This window comes from Pelecanus crispus, chromosome 2 (genome assembly GCF_030463565.1).
Source record: "Pelecanus crispus isolate bPelCri1 chromosome 2, bPelCri1.pri, whole genome shotgun sequence".
Taxonomy (NCBI): Eukaryota; Metazoa; Chordata; class Aves; order Pelecaniformes; family Pelecanidae; genus Pelecanus; species Pelecanus crispus.
Window position 1 is genome coordinate 121680747 of NC_134644.1, and position 20105 is coordinate 121700851.

Genomic DNA, 20105 nt, shown 5'->3' on the forward strand with positions numbered 1-20105 from the left:
GAGTTAACTTAGGATTCAAAATAAATCACACAACTGATGAAGCATTAATTGGTCTTATAAACACTGCAAGAGCTGTTGTCCTAATCCAACACAACACTACAGGACATCCATTACCTGATGACTGTATTCAGATTTAAGTGTTTTACTCACGACTTGTACCAAAAATAGATTTTCCAGTCAACTACCAGAGCGTAAACTAAAATCTGAGTTAAGTCTCTTTGATATCCGAGCCCTGCTTTAAAAGCAGCAAATGGCTACTGCAGCTGGTATTCAAGTATTTTCGGCAATCCCAAACTGAAGGTCCTGCCTCCAAGTCAGCGAAACGCACTCAAGCCGATGCCAACTCAAGTCATCAGACCAACTGAAGGAATTAAAATTTCTGTTCTTTAATTTTTGCTCTACAACGATTACTTTTTGTGGGTTTAATCCTTCATTCCTTGCTCAGGCAAGATCATACCTGATAGCTTTCCAATGCCTGTTGACCCGGTGCTAAACTAATGCTGTGATAGCGCACCATGACCTTTCTAGTGCGCTATGATCCTTATCGGAACCGTAGGTCCCCTGAAAAGACCACGCAGTATAATAATTTCTTTGGGCATCCCCTCATTCAACAGGCTGTGACACCAATAATTGCAAAGGCAAAATCATGTGCATCCATCTCCTCTCTGCGATGGGAAAGACTCTCTGGTGCCTCCGCTACTTTGTTTGCCCCCAGAAGGGACTGGTGCACATTGCGCTAGCTCTGCTTCATCAGCACTGGTGTTAATAGTCAAAACTGGATCATCTCATCACCATCTCCAGTAGCCGCAATATGGGTAGGCTTGCAGAAAATCAAAGCCCGCCTTTCATGAAAGCGGGAGCCTGGGAACGACCCATTATTCCTGGCGACATCCAGAACCAGGGCAGTACAAGACGACTGGCCTGTATCTCCCACCAATATTTTCACACGTCCTTCCGTGCGCGCACTGTGCGCAGCCCCGCTGAATCCCACGGCGCTACTCGCGGCGCCTCGTTGGGCGCCAGGGTGAACTTCGCACCTCCTGCAGCCTCTTCCCAGCCCACGACGGCTGCGCGCCCACGGCTCCGGCGTCTCTCGTTCGGCGTACCGTGGCGCGAGGCACGCCGGCGTGGCCAGCCTGGGCGGTGCGACGCTCACGACGACGGCTTTAGCCCAAACCCCCCGGGGGCCCGCCAGGCGCGTGGGGAGGGCAGGGAGGGCGCCGCTCTCCCTGCCGCCAACACCGCGTCCCACTCAAGCTCCCCGCTCACCGGTGGGCGCCCTGCGAGGCCCCTCCCGGGCTGCTCCCCGCGGGCGGACCCTGCCGCCCGCGGCCCCGCGCCCGGGGACCCCCCGCGGTCCCGCGGGAGGCGGCGGCGCGGGGTGCGACGCCCCCCAGCCCCAGCCGCCGGCGGGGCCCCGAGCCCGCCCCCGCCGCCCGGCCCCGGCCGCGGCCCCTTCCCCGGGGCGGAGGGAGGGAGGCGGGGCCGGGCCGCGGCTCCGCGGGGCCGGGCCGGGCCGCGCGGGGCTGGCGGCGAGAGCGCGGTGCCGCCGGCGGCCGAGGAGCGACGGCGAGCGGCGGCGGCAGCGGCCGGGGCAGCGGCAGCGGCAGCGGCCGGGGGTGCGCAGCAGGGCCCGCGGCGGGGGCGCGGCCGGCCCCCGGCATGGCCCGGCAGTAGGCAGGGAGCGCCGCCCGCCCGCCCGCCGCTCCCGGCGGCAGCCCCCGCCGCGCCCCGTCCCGTCCGTCCTATGTGACCCGCGCCGGCGCCAAGATGAAAGGTAGGGGCGGCAGCGGGGGGCCCGCTCCGGCCCCCGCACGCGTGCGCCGCCGGCACCGGGCACCGGGCGCCGGGCAGCGGGCAGCGGGCAGCGGGCAGCGGCAGGGCTGGTGCGGGCAGGGCTGGTGCGGGCGCGGCGGGCAGGCGCCGTGCGGGCAGGGTGCGGGATGTGGGCGTGCAGGAGGGCAGCAGGAGGCGGGCAGGGTGCGGGCAGCATGGGCAGGGTGCGGGCAGGGTGCGGGATGTGGGCGTGCAGGAGGGCAGCAGGAGGCGGGCAGGGTGCGGGCAGCATGGGCAGGGTGCGGGCAGGGTGCGGGATGTGGGCGTGCAGGAGGGCAGCAGGAGGCGGGCAGGGTGCGGGCAGCATGGGCAGGGTGCGGGCAGGGTGCGGGATGTGGGCGTGCAGGAGGGCAGCAGGAGGCGGGCAGGGTGCGGGCAGCATGGGCAGGGTGCGGGCAGGGTGCAGGTGGGGGAGATTTCGGGCAGGGTGCGGGCAGGGCAGTAGGCGGGCAGGGTGCGAGCGGGGTAAGCCGGCTGCAAGCAGGGTGCTGGCAGGGCACGGTGCGGGCGGGTTGCAGGCAGGGCACGCCGGCTGCGGGCAGGGCACGGGCAGCCGGTGCCCGGAGAGGCAGAGCGGGGGTCTCCCCGCCACCCCGGGGCGCGGAGCCCTGCGTTGGTCAGTCCCGGCCCGGGGAGCGGGGTGTCCTTGTGTGTGCGCGTGTGTCCCCGTCATGTGTGCTCTCCCCAGCGCGTTTTCTCTCGGCACCCAACTTTTATCCCCCCCCGCTCCCCGGCGTCCCGAGAAGAAGAGTTTTATTTCTCCCTAATTTATTTGTTTATTTTTTTGCCAGCGTTTTGCGATGTTCTTGGTGTTGCTTCTAAACATCTGGCAGTGATTAGGTGCCAGTAGAGGCTTAACTGGCTTGTGAAATGTATTTGGCATATTTCTCCTCAACATCCACCGACTGGAAAATATGTGGTCTTTGCTTTGCATCTGTTAAAACTGAAACTTTATTTCTTTTCCCTTTTCTCTCTTTTTCCTCCTTCCCTCTCGTTTTGTTTTAAATGGGTGAAACGTGCTGCTTCTACCGGTTGACCCCATCCTACGAAGTTACGACTGAGAGGTATTAGATAATACACTTTTAAAATCAAGTAAAGAAGCAGATTGCCAAATTGCTACACTGTAGCCTAGTAAAGATGTGTTAGGAGGGTTGCAAGAAAGCCTTCTGTTTATGAAAATTGATAGCCCTACAGCAAAAGGCAGAGACTTTACACGCTGGGGAATAGTTAGCATGAAAACATCAAAGGACGTTACGGAAAGTTTAGGAAGTAGTTGGGTGTTTGTGAGAGTGGAATCTAGTTTTTCTTCAGAGGCAAAAATAAACTTGAAGGGTGGAAGGAAAAAACCATACATACAAGAAAATTGCTTTTGGGCACCAGTGTGCCTGTGCTTGGATTGCAGCGTTTGATTCCAGATGCCAGGAGGCCAGTAAACATCATGATAGTTACACTTAGTTTCCAGAGTCTGGGACACCAAATGATGTGGTTATTTATTCACTTGCCAGAGGAGCTGCCTGAAGGGAGGAGAAGCTTTTTGGGGGGGGGGTTATTTTTGCAAGGCCACACACGCGATTTAAGTTACTTCTGGCACTGTGACATGGGGTGTCTACAGGGCCGTGCAACATATTAAAAATAATGTATTTACAATGTTCTTTATTTATAGGGTACTCATGCCAAAAGTTTTGTCATCAGCTTGTCATTATCAGCATAAGTGTAATGGCAGGAACAAACCAAAACAATGGGGATCCAGTAATATAAACCCGTGCCTGTTATCACTGAAAGTCTTACGCGCTATTTTTGTTGGGGCTGAGGCTGCACTGGGTTTGGGGGGAGGCGGGATGCAAAGGACCGAGGACGGCAATAACATCTAATGTGACTTGCGTCTCCTTCCGTTCTGCCTCCGTCGCTCTTCTTTGCGAAGCGGAGAAGTGGCATTTGGAGGGAAGATGTTACTCCTGCTGGGAGCACATGTTGGTGCCCCACACTCCGGTGAGAGGGAGATGCTTCACTCTGGTTGCTAGTTTCGGTTTCCCTAAGAGCGATCACAGTCATCTTATTTCTTTCCCCCACAGAGTTATGGAAATCAGTGATAAAACTTGCAAAGAAGAACACTTAAATGACTGTGCTAATAGCAAGAGAAAAGAGAAACTTCAAACAAATCATCACATCAAGTGCCATTGCCAGTGTTATGGAAGTCAGAGAGCCAAACCAAATTTTGACTCTGTGATTTCCTTTTCTGGGTACAGATTTGTTTTTTTCATATTTTCTCTTTAAACTTGATGGTGGTGGTAATTGTAGGACTTCAGAACTCAGTGTAGTTACACATTTTTCTCAATAACAATAAAATGATCTGTTGATTGCAGCTGTCTCTCTATCTACCCTCTCTGGAGAACGGAGGAATATCTAAATAATTACATCACTAAATATCTGTAAGGAATAAATTATATTTTCCATTGCTGGTATTCGTAATGTGTTATGTTTTAAATCAGTAAAACAAATTGAAGTTTATGTTTAATATGCTGGCAGTTTTATTTCCAGAAAACTACACTGAGCTCACAAACTCTGTGATACTTTTTAGTAATAGTTCATGTGATTTCTAAAGGGACTTGACTGCTTTAGGGTCAGTTGTGTCTTTATCAAATGATAATTCTAAGTTGTAGTTATTTATTGGGGTATGAAGGAGTATTTGTTGCCTAGGAAACAAATGGAAACAGCTTCCTCATAGTCAAACACCACCACATGTTCAAAAACATTGGCCCTAATTTAAGACAGGGACAAGCATTGTTAAAACTGACAACTTCTTTCTATCTATCTGTGATATATTTTGTAATTATTACTTTAAACTGTATCTGTAATCACTACTGTCATGGCAGTTCTGGTGAGAAGTATTGTCTTCTGAAATGTGGACATTGTTTGGATAATGACTTAATACTAATGTCCAAAACTGGGCTATGACAAAGTCAAGGTGGTCACTCCAGGATGACAGAGGAGCTCTGTGTCACAATGCCCAAGGTAGCTCAGCTGCTTCTTTCCACTAATCCTCCTCCTCCTCCTCCTCCTTCCTTTCTGCCATCGCAGGCACCTTGCTATGTACTGCTTGTATAGCGGCGGTGCTGGAGGATGAAATGTCTGGTGTCTTGTGCTTGAGAACGGGAATGTGACCAAACACCCTCGCCTGTTCAGTGCCTCTCATTTAAAAGAACAAAGATGCACGGAGTGAAACAGCAGGACAGGTTCATCCTTGGTTGTGCTCCACTGAAATCAGTGAAGCCGCCACTGCCTCAGGAATGGTCTAGTCCGAACGCTCAGCTTTCTTGGCGTCAACCAGTTTGCCTTAAAGGCAGCTCTACGGAGTTTTCAGTACGTAGAGTACATTGAGCTTTCACGGGATATGCCAGTTCATTTTACCTCGTTTCCCTTATAGAGTGCACACTTCAACAGACAATTAATGACGTATCAGCCCATATTGCTAAAATCATCCCTTCTGTGTTTTAACTTGGATCCTGGATGTAATCTGCAGATAAAGCCTCCATTTGCAAAAGCTGAGTGTGCATGCAAATTCAGTTGCTCTTTCTTGGCTGCCTTGAAAAGTCTTTAATAAATAATCTATTTATATGATGTCTACCTTCTTGACAGATTTTGTCTTTTTCTCTAACTGTTTTGATTTCACCACTATTTCTAGAGAATAAAGGAATAAACATGCTCATTTTCTAATACTGGAGAAAAGCGTATGTCTCTCTCTAATCTTTGTGTGCACAAAATCAAATGAATAGTCATCTGCAAATAGGTCTTTCTTGGACAGAAACTTCAAACTGCAAATTCCCAAAAAATCCAGTCCAGAGCATTTTGCAGAAGCCAGAACGCATCTGAAAACCAAGGATTAGAAGTGGAGTGATCCAGTAACCGTTACTTAGTCCAGTTTTAACAGAGCTTATATGAATATAGTGACATAAACATGAAACATATGCAGGAGCTCTGAGTGGTGTGTGTTGGACATGTCACAGGGCCCCACCGCAGAAGTTCAAAGGCATGAGCAGTTATAATAAATGTGTGATACAATGCAGAACAAATCCCGAGCAATGCTACTATACAGTCAGTGTGTATCCTGAACTGGTTGGTAGCACAGAGGATTTTAAACATATGGATGAGAAAGTAGATCATGCAAGCATGTGTCAAAGAATATTCTTATTAATGATACAGAGGAAAGCAGAATGTTACAAGCTGTGAAAATACAAAATAAATCTGTTATTGCACAGATAGAATTATTACTGTACAAGTGTAATGGATATTGAGCAGAATTAGCATATAAACTATTTATGACAGGAGTATTTTTGGTCAGAAGTTGTAATTGCTCATCTTAGCTTTCAATATTCTACTTTTCCCAGCCACATAGGACTAAAAATAGCACCGGTGAGCCTTTCCCTGTGGAGAAGGGAGTTGTTTAAAATCTCTTGTGGCTCGCTCTTCTGCTAGTTTGGATAATAGAAATTTATTCTAGACTGATTTCGCTACAGCTGGGAGTTGAACAGAGCCCTTTTTTGTCACAACCATTGAACAGTTTGCTGAGATCCACACTCAAAGACCGTTGTGCCCAGAGGTTCAAACACCTTTGTCTGCTAGGATAAGGAGGGAAATGTAACCTTGTGCAGAGAGAGCTGATCAGGCCTTGCAGAGCAAAACCAAAGGAAAATAAAGAGAGAGAGCGCTGGAAGAAATGTCAAGGATGAAAGCAGTTCAGTGCTGCGAAGGATGCGTGCCCAGTTATCTTCAGCTTCACAAAACGTTCCTTATCCTGAGGTTCTGTGTGTCAGAACAGAGATCCCCCCCCCTTCCAGCCCTCCCCCTTGGAAAGGAAAATAAAGACACTTTTTACCAGGCACTGAAAGTGAACCTGATCCTCCTAATAATGTGAGCATGGTCTGTATGAGTAAGGGATCAGCCGAAGATGAATTGTCTTTGGAGTTTGACTGCTTCCACCTAAAACTGCAGTCCCTTTCAGTGCATAAATTTGAGGTGAAGACTGGGACGTTGCTGGGGAACAAAGTGGATGAGTTATGGGAGGTAATAGAGACATGTGTTGTTCAGGAATGTGTATGCCATTTTAATGCTGTTGTTAATTGCGTCCTCTAACATACAGACAGGGAGGCACGATTTTTCAGTGCACTAATGAGAACAGATCTGTTTGCTCTTAAATCATTACGCTGAAACACGATATGATTTAAACTTTTAACTTCTAAGGTCGACCCTCTGCACCATGCAGCTGGTCCTGACCCCAGTACTGTAGCATTGCTCTGCAGCACTTATGGGCTAACAAGTTTTGTTCAAGAAACAGCCCTATTTACTGTCTTCATTTTGTACCTAAAAAGCAAAACTAGAGCTATCACTCTTATACCTCTGAATTTCTTAATCTCCTGTCTTCTTCTGCATTCTTAATGTGGTGTCTCACATTTTTCAGGCACAGCAGCGGAGGAATAGATCAAAACAGGAATATTAAAATGCACCCATTTGTCACGATCCTTTTTTTTTGTTTTATGTTAGGTGATGAGGGACACAATCCCAGTCTTAGGTTATAAGTGTCAAGAGAGGATCTCTGGTCTGGGACATTTCCTCTTACTTTCTTGCAATATCAAAAGTGGATAAATTCCCAGATCAGCAGCCTGAAGGACAAAGGTGGGGAAAAGCCTTGGCCTCGTTGCCAGAATCGAGGCTCCAACAATATCCCAAAGGATGCTTTGGGATGCAGGGCGGTGGGCTCACTTCCAGGACTGCCTCAGCTGAACCTCTCCCACAGCTGCCCTAAAGACCAGGTACTCTGCAAATGCAGAATCCGTGTAGCCCCCGTGCAAAGGAGCTTACTACATGCCAAGTTGGACAAAGGACCAGGCGGAAAAGATGGGCACGGTACACACAGAGCCAACAACAGTGACATTGTGAGCGTGACGTGTCACCTTGGGACCTCATCAATAGGGAAGGGTTTTAAGTGTGGGGTAGGTTTTTATGAGGGAGGGCTTAACCAAAATAGAAGCAAAGACAGAAAGACGTGAATATGAAAAGGGGCTAGGAGAAACCAGTGGAGAAAGGCAGAAGAGGACAAGTGAAACGAAGCATCTATGAAGAGAGAGGGGAATGAGCAGCCCGTTAGCACAAGCAGGAGACTGTCCAGAATAAAAGCTATGAAAACCAGTGGAAACCGATTAGGCTGATGAAGTCATCAACATCTGAAGGCCACAGCTGCTTGCTGTGCTTCTGCTGGCTCAGTTTCACCTCTAGGTCAGCACTTTGAATGTAGACTCGGTTAATAGTGACCAGAAATGCATATAAATCTGGTGGCTGCTCAAAAAGCTTTTGAAATGTGATATGAGAAAGATATTGGTATTCACTCTTCCCGTTGGTCTGAACAGTTGTTAATATTACAGAAACCTCACAAGTGGACAAGTTTTGCCTTTCCCTGAGAGGTCTGAGATGGAGAGGGCGGGCAGAAGTAGCTTTTTCACACTGCAAGTGGTCCCTCATGATGAAGATGCACTTGTTACACGGTTCTGAGCAGAGTTCTGCATCCATGCTGGTTTATGGGTTAAAGAGAGGAATATCATGATTTTCAACTAATGGGCACACCATCTTTCCAAATAGTACGGAAAAAATTTCCTCTTGATCATATTAAAATGAATTTTACAGAGTTGCACTGGGATATAACCATATAGCTCCCATTAAGTCAGTGGGAAAGGCAGGGCCCTAACTCTTAAAGCTCTTTGAGAGAGACAGTTATTTTAAAGGAAACTCTTACAGTGGATGTCATTGTTACTACAAATGAATCTTATAGTCCTGAGTGTTGACAGTGTGGTACTTAGGGGTAAGTTCTGAAGTACTGTAAATAGAGTTTTCAGGGGGGTTATAAAGGAATTTCTAAAATCTGGGTTGAAACTCAGCATGACATTTTTCAGCCCAGATGCCTCATTCTCTCCTGAAATAGATTTCCGCAGATATTGAAATGCAATGTAGAATCTTGGTGACTTTTCTTAATTCAAGACCTCAAACAAAGTCTTTAAACAAAGACTTAACACCCACGTTTACTGCACATGGAAGTTCTAGAAATGATTGGATACCACGTGCCTGCAGCCACCATTACGACCCAGCATCTCTACAGCGCTGAGGTCTAGTTTGCTTCATTAGTTAATTATGTTTAAATTCCTAAATGGGGTATACTGTTAAAAGGTGAGAGCTGGACATGTACATTACCAGCTTTCTGTGACACCTTCTGTATGCCAACAACGACACCCACAAAAGGAAGGGGAGAAAATGGAAACAATTTCCCTAAAATCACCTTGCACCAAAGGCTTCTCAGATCTGGTGCTGTTCCAGCGAAGGGACCGAGTGGTTGTAGGCCCTATATAGTCCCGGGGCAGATTTGGCATCCTTTTTGGCTCCAGCCCAGCTCTTTCTTACTTGACCTCAGAGTGACTTGTAAGTGGTCCATGATTAATTTATTTAAGATTTAAGAACAAGAACTAGAAATTACACAGTTCTACTCCACAGATTCTTGCTTTGCCTCTAGCAAATTAATCAAATGAGAGTCTAATTTGTTTTAGATTAAATGAATTCCCTCTGTTCGCTGTGTTAATCCCCAGTTGAACTGCCTTTTTATAATTTCCACTCCCTTGAAGCATTGTACTGTAACTTATTTAACTCTACAACTGTATTTATTAGAGGTGTTGCAGTAATAATTTATAACTGGAAGGCAAGCAGAATTTGGCATTAGTACTCGGTGGGGTGTGGATATTGCCAAAATATCTCAAAGCCTTTTTTTTTTTTTTTTTTTTTTGGACCAGAGCTCTTGCTTTGTACTAACTCCCTAAAATACAGCTAGCCACTCGTGTTTAGCGGTTTGCTGTAAGCTCTGAGTGACAATCTGTTGCAACCTCCAAGGAGACTCTTGTAAACCTGATGAAACAGGAGACCTCCAGTGGTCCTTCCCCTACACGGATAAATACAATTGGTTGCTCACATGTGTTTCTGCTCTGCTCAAAGTTCACCTTTTTTTATGGACCTTCCTTCTGCCAGAGCAAAGTAGAAGTCAGTGGAATAAGAAATCACATTTTAACCAGCTTTTCATGTTTCTTCACCTTTCTTATTCTAGATTCTCTCTCTTTCAGCTCACAGCTGAGAGCTCAGTAGACCAGTTTAAAACTAAATTATGCCTGGTCTTTCCAGCACTAAAGGTTAATTCTTCTGGCTGGGACATAACAACGGCTTCTGCTCTATTGTCTGCTTCAAGGAGAAGTATGCCATTCATATTTTTCACCCAGGAAAATAAGCCTTGCCTATATATAAACGTATATGTATGTAACAGAAATACTGCATTCATTACAGTCCTCTTTGTAACTGAGAAGGGTTGGACTTAAACTGAAGTAAAATACTTCTAACTTAGGGCTTTCACAATGTCAAACAAACCCTTCTTACACCAGTTGCAGCCCCACTCGAGCATATGGGCACCACTGATGTAAAACCGCAAAATTTCCTTTTGTAATATCAGCCACCAGTGCTCAAAACTCCTGAATTTCTTCCACTCTGATTTCTGATACTGCCTTTAGAAGCATAAGGCACAAAAACATGCCGGAGGTTTTCTTACTATTTGCTTTCCTACTTGGTGTGTATTTTCTTAACCTCTGTAATTCATCACAGATCACATTTTCTTGGTCTTCTCTAGAAAAGCTGTTCCCTTTTCAGTGAAAACTTAGGTTCTTTTACATTTCCCCTATTCAAAGATATCACGAAGCTTTGAGATTTTTTCTAAAACTTGTGACAAACTTTAGTATTTTCAGCACTGGAACAGGGAGCTGAGGGCCAAGTTTCTGGCACCTCCAGTGAGCACAATACCGCCTGAAAGGCATGGGGGGAGCAGGCTGGGGCGCAGGGCTTTGCCTCGGGGCTTAAATTTATAGGCTTGTTTGTCAACTTCATTTTTAATATTTCAAACACGGATCTCTTTTTCCAAAGGATGCAGTGCTGTTCATTTCTGAACATTTAGTCTAGCCTTGTTTTATTTATTTCTTCTTCCCATCTTTATTTTCCTTAAACTTGTTACATTACAGTTACATTGTAAAATGTTATATTTGCACACGATTTGAGCAAAGTGCCTAAATGGCAGTTGTGACTGAAAGACCGCTGAGCTTAGTCTGTTAAATAATTTTAATAGACTTCCCCTAAAATACATTGCTGCCTGTTGCTAGATCAAGTCACAGGGATTAAAAAAGGTTTTATCTGATGTTTTAGATTTTAGTGAGCAGGGAGCCAGGTCATCTGTTGACAAAACTGTCCTTGCCCATCTCCACATCTTTGTTTCAAATGCCACAAGAGTTCTTCAAAATTAGGAGATTAATGAATAATTAGAAAGTATTAAAAGCTTAAAAAAAAAAAAATCATCCCTAGCAAGCACAGCATGCAGTGTTGCAGATATTAAAAAGCTTATATATATTTTAAAAGTATATAAAAGTCTATATAAATATATATAATATATATACAATAGATATAAAACATATACACACGTATATATATATAAACCATATACATATGTTGCAAATATAAAAAACTCCAGAGAAACGAAAATATGATTATAAATGCGTGGCCAGAGGGCACTGCCGTTGGGCTACGTGTGAAACACCGAATGACTAGGGAAGAGGTTGGCAGCCTGGGAGGAAGGTCTCGGAGATGTGGCTTAGGATGAAGCCACAGGATTTAAACACAGCCTGGCTGCATACATCAGATATGGATCAGATAAGCCAGGTTACGCTCCTGAGAAACAAAGGAGGCGATTGTGTTAGGGCCCCGATAGCAGGAGAGGGCAGGAAGCTAAGGGCTCTGGAGCTGATACCTTTGCTTGTGCAGCATTTTATCTTTTGTGCAAGAGGGGAAGATTTTTCCTGAGCAGTTCACTGCTGGGATGAGAAGCTTGGCTGTTGACTGTTTATGGTTTATTAGTACTTGTCATGACCTTGTCTTCAGATAACATTTGGTACAATTGTGAGGGTTTGTTTGGTTTGTTTTTTTAAAGGATTCTTTCTGCCTTCAAAACTAGGATGTGTTTGTTTTGCCTGAGGAGTGTCCACTGGTTCCTCCATTTCTTAAAAGCACCTCTGCATTGGGGGTCTAGCTTAAGATACGGACAGGAGCACCTCTGGCAGTGAGCAAAATATGTGTATCTGGTGAAGAATATGAGTTTTGAGCTGTTTTGTCAAAAGTGCTGTCTGAGTAAAGGGTGACGTTCTGCAAAATGATTCATTTCACAGACTCCTTTGGTGCTTCAGGTAACGTCTCCGTCAGACTTCAGTGCATGGCACCTTGCAGGTCAGAAGGAGGCGCAGGTCACTTTTGTTGCTGGATGTACTCTCAAATGATTTATACTTTGTTGAGCCTGGATGAGGACGGCATCTTTACTCCACCTTTGAATTCATCACCCTAAGGCTCTGCTGTAGCCCGAGTTAGCTGCAGCACCAGTTAGCCCAGTCTCCTGATGCAGAGCAGCCTGTTCATGTGCAGTAAATCTGTGGACAGCAAAGGTCTAACGGAGCACAGACCTTTCACTCCCATCACGTCTATCTGCTTTGAGCCTGCTTTTCCACCACCGCTCATTAAATGTTCCCTACTGGCAGGAATTCCTTGACTGGCCTTTGAGCTTCTGTTTCCTTCTCCCCTCCTGTCAGGGAAAGGTCTGGATGGAGAGGTTGCAAGTGAGTGAGCTTCCTCGGCATCCCTTGCTGGAGGGGTGGCACAAGGTGGTGAGCAGCCGCTGGAGCTCCCTGGGGTGCTGAGTCTGCCCCCCACCCCCGCTGCAATGCAAATGAAAGCCCAGGAGTACCCGGGTTTTGGGGAGCAGGGATTGCCATAAGTCCCTGGCAGCATTTTTTTGCAGCATGGAGGCAGGCGTGCCTGCACGCTTCTGCTCAGAAACGCAGCAAAGACGATGCGGTTCCCCGGTGCAGCGGTGGGCTGCGAACTGACGGCTGCCGCTTGGGAAGCCATGTCCTAGGTCTTGTTTAAAATGAGCCCCGCAGAGGCTTCCCCCTGCATAAAACGGTGCTTGCGGGAGGGGGAATGGGTCTACTCTGCTTCCCCCAGGAAATCTGGAAGTGGGAGGCTGAGCCGCCTGGGCTGTGCTGCCCTCCCTGGCAGTTGGTTGCCTGGTGCAGAGGCTGGTGCTGGTGACAAGGCAGGGCGCTTGCCTTCCCCAACTCAGCAGAAAGAGGGGTTGCATTGGTAGAAAGAGGCTGAACACACAAACACAAACATATCCTTTTTTTTTTTTAAAGAAGTCGTGGGTGTATTTCTTCTGCTGATGCCAGCGTTTTCCTTTGCTGCTGGAAGGAAGTGGAGAGAAATTAAGCTTCTGACAGAATAAAATTGTGATTATTAGCATTTTACTCCTTGCTAGCTGGTGAAGATGAGAACAAAAGGGCTTGAATGTTTTTTATTTTTCTCATCTCTGAGTTTATCAATTCTGTTTCCCATTTTCTATCAGATCTTGCCTCTTCAGGCCAAGCTAGTGCCCATGGGAGGTAGTGGAAGGACAGATAGCCGTCCCCTCTCACTCCTCTCTCGTTATTCAGCATAGCTATGCGTAGCACGTTGTGCAAACAGCCCAGCTGGTGCATGTATAAACTGAGCCCGACCACCTGGATGGCGCAGGCAGCAGGCTGGAGCGAGTGCCATGGTCCGGGCAAGCCTGCCCAAGTGGTACACTTGTGACAGTTGTGACCATCATCATGGTGAGGGACATGTCTGCTCTGGCCTATACTTAGCTGGCCAAGGAGGCTTCAGGATAGCTGCCAGGTCATAAACCATTTGTAGTCTGGATTTCTGCTGGTGATACTGGTTTAAGGGAAAGGTTCTGAACTGCCTTTTCTACCTGGGGACAGAGGTGAGTATGAGCAACGGAGGGGAAGAGCAGTAACATGCCTTACAAATCAATTAAACTTTGAAGTACATTAATTTATAAACATGCACCTGTGAATATGTCTTCCCATCTTTTTCCAGTGGTAGTAGTAATCTGTTGCTGTGTCTTTCTTTCTTTCTCCAGACGATTTTGCAGAGGAGGAGGAGGTGCAGTCCTTTGGCTACAAGAGGTTTGGTAAGTGACAGCAGGTCTTTCAGCTCGCTGTTGCGTAGTGCTTAGGGTAAGTCAACCACTTGCTATGAAAACCTCCCTTGCTGGCAGCATCAAAATATACTGGTACAGTCCCATTATCCACTTCACTCTAATATCTGCCCAGAGGAAGGCATGATTTTTAGACTTGTTTTATTTTCTTGGCAAACATAACGCTTCAGAAACAAGACATGGTTGGTTTCATTATTTGATCATTAGCATTATGAAAATGAAGCCCATACCTCAACAGAAATGAATGTGCTGGCTGTAAAAAAATGTCCACGCGTCTTACGTGTTCTCTGCCCAGCTGGGCTTTCCTTTGGCCCACAGACTGAAGTGTAGTGGGGTTTGTAGGTATTCCCAAGAGCAGTGGTGTAGGACCTCCTGTAGACTCACAGAAGTAGTACTGCCAGCTGAGCCAGGACATATGCTATGCGCTCCTCTCAAAAAAGAAGTAAAAGTATATGAACGTATTCTGATGTCATAGAATCATAGAATCATAGAATCGTTTAGGTTGGAAAAGACCTTTAAGTTCATCAAGTCCAACCATTAAACTAACACTACCCGTCCATCACTAAACCAATTAAGGGTAGAGTAATAATTTCATGTTTCCTGGCTTGGTGGCTGGATTATGTTTTAATGAAGGTAAAACTAGGAACCATTAAGGTTGGAAAGGATCTCTAAGATCATCAGTCCAACCATCAACCCAACACCACCATGCCCACTAAACCATGTCCCAAAGTGCCACATCTGCCTGTTTTTTGAACACAAAATGTCAAGAATTATTAAAACACTTGGCCACTTCCTTTCCTTTTTTTCCACTTCCTTTCCTTTTTTTCCATGTTTGTTCACTGAAAATGGCCTTCTCGTGTGAAGAAGGTGGTGCCACACATCTCTGCACAGCCTTCGAGGCTCCTCTTTTGAAGGCTCCTCTTTTCAAGGCTCTTGTGCTCTCTTTCCCTCGGGGAAGCGTTTCAGCCTCTGCAGCCAACAGCTTCGCCTGAGGCAGGCTGACTCCTGTGCCTCTGGACACGGGGAGGTGACGTGGTGGCCTCTGAGCTCCCACAGCACCAACTCTGTCTTGGAGCAGCCAAAGGGGCTCATCATCCAAGCTGCTGGCTGCTTTTTCAACTGTAAGCCATCGGGATAAAAGTTCACCTTGTTTTTTCTCTCCTGGGAACGTGGCTGCAACAAGAGTCACTTTCAACAACCCCACTCGGCAAACAGATAGGAAAGGCAGGCTGAAAATAAAAAATAAAAAATAAGTCAACAATTCCCTACATCCCAAAAGGAGCAGGGGGAGGCAGCATAAGGAGATGCAGCATTTGGGAGGTGGGGATCACATTCGCATGACCTCTTCTACCCCCTGAACTACTCCACCGCTCCCTGCTGTTGAGCTTTATTTTGGATAGGTCAGCCAACCACAGAGCCAGCATCTGTGGCTTGGAAAGTCCTGCCATAAGGCTGCACATAGGGTTTTTCAGTACCTTTTTTTTTTTTTTTCCTGGATTAGGCCCTGGAATAGCAAAAAAGAAAAAAAAAATCTTGAGAAATGGGAAGAAATATTAACTGATCATTTCTGTCACCTCCAGCTGCGAAAAAAAATATTAGGATTCATTAACACCTATAAAAATAGCTTCCCTCTGTGTTGCCCACTACCTAGCTATCCCTGGTCAGCGTGCTCTTGCAATGAACTGCAAAAGGTTTTAGCAAGGAGTGGGTACCCCGCTATCCTTACTCTCCCAATAGCAAGTGCACTGTTGTGACATGATGAGATTTTTGCATGTTAACTTGCTTTCATTTCTTTCTCCCGGGTAATGTGGTGCTACCAATGTGAGTTATTTCTCCCCTTAGAAAAGTGAGGTTTATCTGAGCATTTCCAGAAATGCTTGTGCTGTTGCGTTTGGTGGGGTGGCGGGGGGGGAGGAAAGGGCCAGCAGCCTGGTGGCGGCAGGAGGAGATTTCACCACAAAAGGAGGAGACAGGGTAGTTCCACCCTTAGGAAACAACCGTAACCCCCTTCTCCTTCATGAAAACAACATCGCTGTGGTCAGGAGGCTGTCCCAGATCTCTGCAGTTCTTGAGAGTTAAACTCCAAATCATCCCAAACCCTTCCTTGCTTTACAAGAGCCTCATCAAAAGGGGAAATGGGGCCATGAAGCCATAGCATTGGCACTGGTGAGAGCTGTGTAATTGAGTAGTGTCCTGATCCAAGAAGCCTTCTTTGTGCATGCCATTTTTGAGCCCAAACTTCCTCCCATACCCCCTTCCTCATCTTTGGGGCAGCACAGGGAGGAGCTAGGCTGACCTGGTTTCCATACATCCCTGCAACAACATGCATGCTGTTTGCCTGCAAGTGCTCATGCTTTTGTGGCCCTTTAGGGGGCCCCTAAAGGGGTTATTTCCCCTCCCCCAGAAAACCCGACTCAGTGTATTCCTATTTCTACAGTCCCTGCTGCATTTCCATGCAGCCTCTGAGCAACCTCTGGAGGGAGTGGGAGCCATGTGCCTTCAGCAGCGCTGGCTGCTTCACCTGGCATCAGGCTCCTCTGTTCAGGAAGGTGACATGCACATCTTTTAAAAACTCCAAATTCACTGGCCAGCTGGGTTGGCATTTCCAGTGAAGCACCAGAGGTTGCTCTCGGGGCCAAAATGCAGCCAAGTAGCTCAAGGTCTTGCCTGACCAGTAGGAAATGTTATGCCTGCTGTCCCAGCTGGTGTCTCCTCTTTGCCCTGTGTCCTCACTGGTAAGAGAAGGCAATATGGGGGGAAGCCCAAGGCAAGAACCAAGTTTTCTTACACAAACCCATGATAAAAGGTCATTTTGAAAGAAGTCCTGTCCTGTCTGCTGGCTGGCCCTGTAGAAATCCCAGCGCCATTCCTGTACAGCCTGCTGGAGTGGGCAGCAATAACAGCAGCAGTGGGTTCTTTGTTTCAGGAGCCATGGTGTAAGAGCAGTTGTGTTAATATACTGTGACCAGAGTAGTCCCTGTATGCCCTGTTGACATGAGGTAGGAGGACCATTGACATGGTAGGAGGACCATGACTCCAGTTCCTTTGACTCCATCGTTTGGAAGTGGGAGGCCTTGTTTGGAGCAAAATGTGCTCCGAGGGGGAGATTACTAAAGCACAACTGGTTCATAAAAAACATGGCTTGCAGTGAGTCACTGCTGGCAGCTGGGAACATGTGTTGGTCAGCACTTGGCAGGTAAAGCCTTGACCAAACTGCTTTCCTAGAGTTCAGCTGAAGAGTTTATTATTAGCTGCCTTGTTGCTGGAGCCTGTAGTTTGGTTCAAGGAAGGAAGGGATCTGTGGAGGGAGGAAGTCATTCTCCAACAATTCTCATTTGGGGGAAGAAGCTTTTTGACCGTCCTGCACCACTTCCCCTTTTTCTGAATCTTTCTGTCCCTCCTGCTCAGATAAGCTCATTGCAGAGAATTTATCATGCTACTTTATTTTTTAGTCAGCAGAACATTAACTGGTGATAGTAAGACAAACATACTAAGCATAACACACTAACATATTAAGTAGCAATGAATACAGATGCAGGCAACTCCAAGGTGCTAGGAAAACACACACCAGCATTTTTTCTCTTTTGAGCTTGGGACAAATTTGCTGCAGGGGCTCAGGGAGGTTGAGGAAGCGCTCTTTCCAGCTGACCGATGCTGTTTACTTCTCAATGGATGCTACAGATGTGCAGGGACAGTGCCAGAAGTGTGATGCTCAGCTGCAATGCCTCCAGATTGCTGCAGTGAGAAAGCATGTGAGGAAGCATGTTTCTTATCACCGTTACTTCATCATCAGTCACTGCTTATGCTGCTTTGAAGTTATCTGCTCCAGATAACAAGCTATGCCGCTCCACTGGTTTTCCTCTACCGGATTGCCACCAATGTTAACTCTTTCGTCAATCAGTGTCATTGGTTTGCATTGCCCCACCACCCTACTTTGGGAAGGAATGAATGAGGAAAGGGCAAAACTTGCTTTTCAATATTACACACTTTGGGGATGCTAAATCCTAGGCTTGAGAGCTCAGACTAGTTTTTAGATGGTAGATAACAGGATGAGATCTCTTCAAGATGGGGGTTTTCCCTCTTTCCTCTGAGATTGGGCCTCTGGGCGTAGCCGCAGGCAAGGGAATTGAAGGGAACTAATAGAGTCTGAAGTGGCAGATCTTGTCTTCCTAACTTGTGGCATTCCCAGGTAATAGACATAGAAATCACTGTGATTTTTGTTTCTTTGTTTTAATGTTTTAGAACTTAAAACCTGCACTTTACTCAACAGAGTATTTAATGGAGAAATTTCAGTGTGAAGTTATTCATTACACAGTTTGAAGCTATAGCGCAATGTGGAACAGCTGAAAGCAAAGGAGATGATCTTTGAACTGTTGCGAAGCACATTTTTAATGCTTTAGAAAACAGGCTTCGAAGAAATGAGCTGAAAGCCCTGCTGATGAAGAGAAACCTCCCAAGGAATCAAAAGATAGGGCCAGTACACTGCAGATAAGTAGAAGACTAAACAGCTTGTGTAAGATAATTACCCTTTGCCCTTGGCAAACACAGCCAGAATTGGAGGCTGCAAGCCTGTCCTCCATAGTGGGACCCATCTTGGTCATCCCCAAGCTCTAGACCGTGAGTCAGGATCCCCCCGCCTTCACCTTCCCGCTCCCCTGCCACAGGGCTGAGCCATCGGTAGGGGACAGTCCCTTGTGTCCCCAGGCATCTCCAGTGCGCGCCAAGGCACTGGTCCTCCAGCCTTCCCCACACCCTGTAGATCAGCAGCTGACAGCAGTGGAGGGATAAAAATTACTTTAGGCGCCCCTCAAGTAAGGTAGGTACTTTTTTAGGTACCTTCCATAGGGTATGCAAGAGATGACTGGGTCAGGACGTCCCTTCCGTGCACTTAAGACAGCCTAGCTCCTGAGTATCACTCCAGGTGTAAGAGTTAAATCTAGGAATTTCTGGACCAGAAATGGATAAATCATCCTGCCATGTGGTAATGACATCTGCTATACTAAAAAGAGGTGAGGGGGAAAAAAAAAAATGGTTTAAAAACATATCTGGAAAACATGATTTTTTTTCCTTGATGACTGGCTTGGGAGCAGCTGAACTAGATCCATTTAATAACTGTTTTCTCACTATATATTGTTTATAGTATTTTATACCGTGAGAAGCTATATATTATTTCTCCACCTTTGATAAGATACAGCTGGGGAGGTTTAGGAGTGTAACAATTGATAAAAGCCTTATGAGTGGTTCACAGTGAAAAAGGAAAACTTTGAGATTGAAAACTTTTTCAGAAAAGGGTTTAAAAAATACAAATTTTTTCTGCCTACAATAAATAACAGTGAACATGATCATGGTAAGCAAAACTCATGGCTTGGAATCTTGTCATAGTTCAGGAGCAACATTTATTCATTAACACTGCACAGACAGAATAATTTTAGTCCTTATCTCTGGATAAATCCAAGCCATTGTTCGCATCTATAATAACAGGCACAAAAAAAATATCTGGCATCAGTCTGGTGGTGTGCTGTATCCACACAAACCTTAAGCCCCTAACAAAAAAAAATAAATTCTAAGCTTTAGGAATTTGTCAACTTCTCTTTATGGTTTGTAAACGACCAGTGAGGGATTTCAGGTGCCACAAGCCACATCCCTCCCTGGGCATTCTTTCACATGTATGCCTGCAGCGTGTAATCATATGGCTTAATAAAAAGTCACGGGGTCACCAGTGCTCACAAAGCCAGAGGAAAGTCAGCACGTTACTTCCAGCTCACTGATCTGGCCGTATTTATCAGATGAGGATTTTGCCTGCGTGCGTCCTGGGGTTATTAAATCCCCCCTGTATGGCGGTGCCTGTGTGGCTGTTCATTTTAGGCCGACAAATTTCATTTGGAGCGACCCTTTTAATTGCAATGGCCAGTAAGGTGGAAGGGGGCCAAGCCTGCTCTCTCCTGGGGTGAGCCCTGGGCAGTGGAGAGAGCCCAGCACGCTCAGGGGTCCTGGGTTTGCTTTGGGGCTTCGGTTCCATGCATCAGTGGCTGCGTGCGGAGGGACCGCCTGTGTAAGGGCTTCTTTGTCTTTTTCTTTTCTTTTCCAGTACGTACTCAGAGTACTGGGGCAGTTGGCAGGG

General features: G+C 46.6%; 1 protein-coding gene across 1 annotated transcript in view; it reads left to right on the top strand.

Annotated features, from left to right (window-relative positions):
- Positions 1-515: 515 nt before the first annotated feature.
- COLEC12 (collectin subfamily member 12) overlaps positions 516-20105 on the top strand; it is a 101185-nt gene continuing 81595 nt past the window's right edge. The window contains exon 1 of the mRNA XM_075705056.1: positions 516-552. Coding sequence (XP_075561171.1) covers positions 516-552 — 37 coding nt within the window. The remainder of the gene's footprint in view (positions 553-20105) is intronic.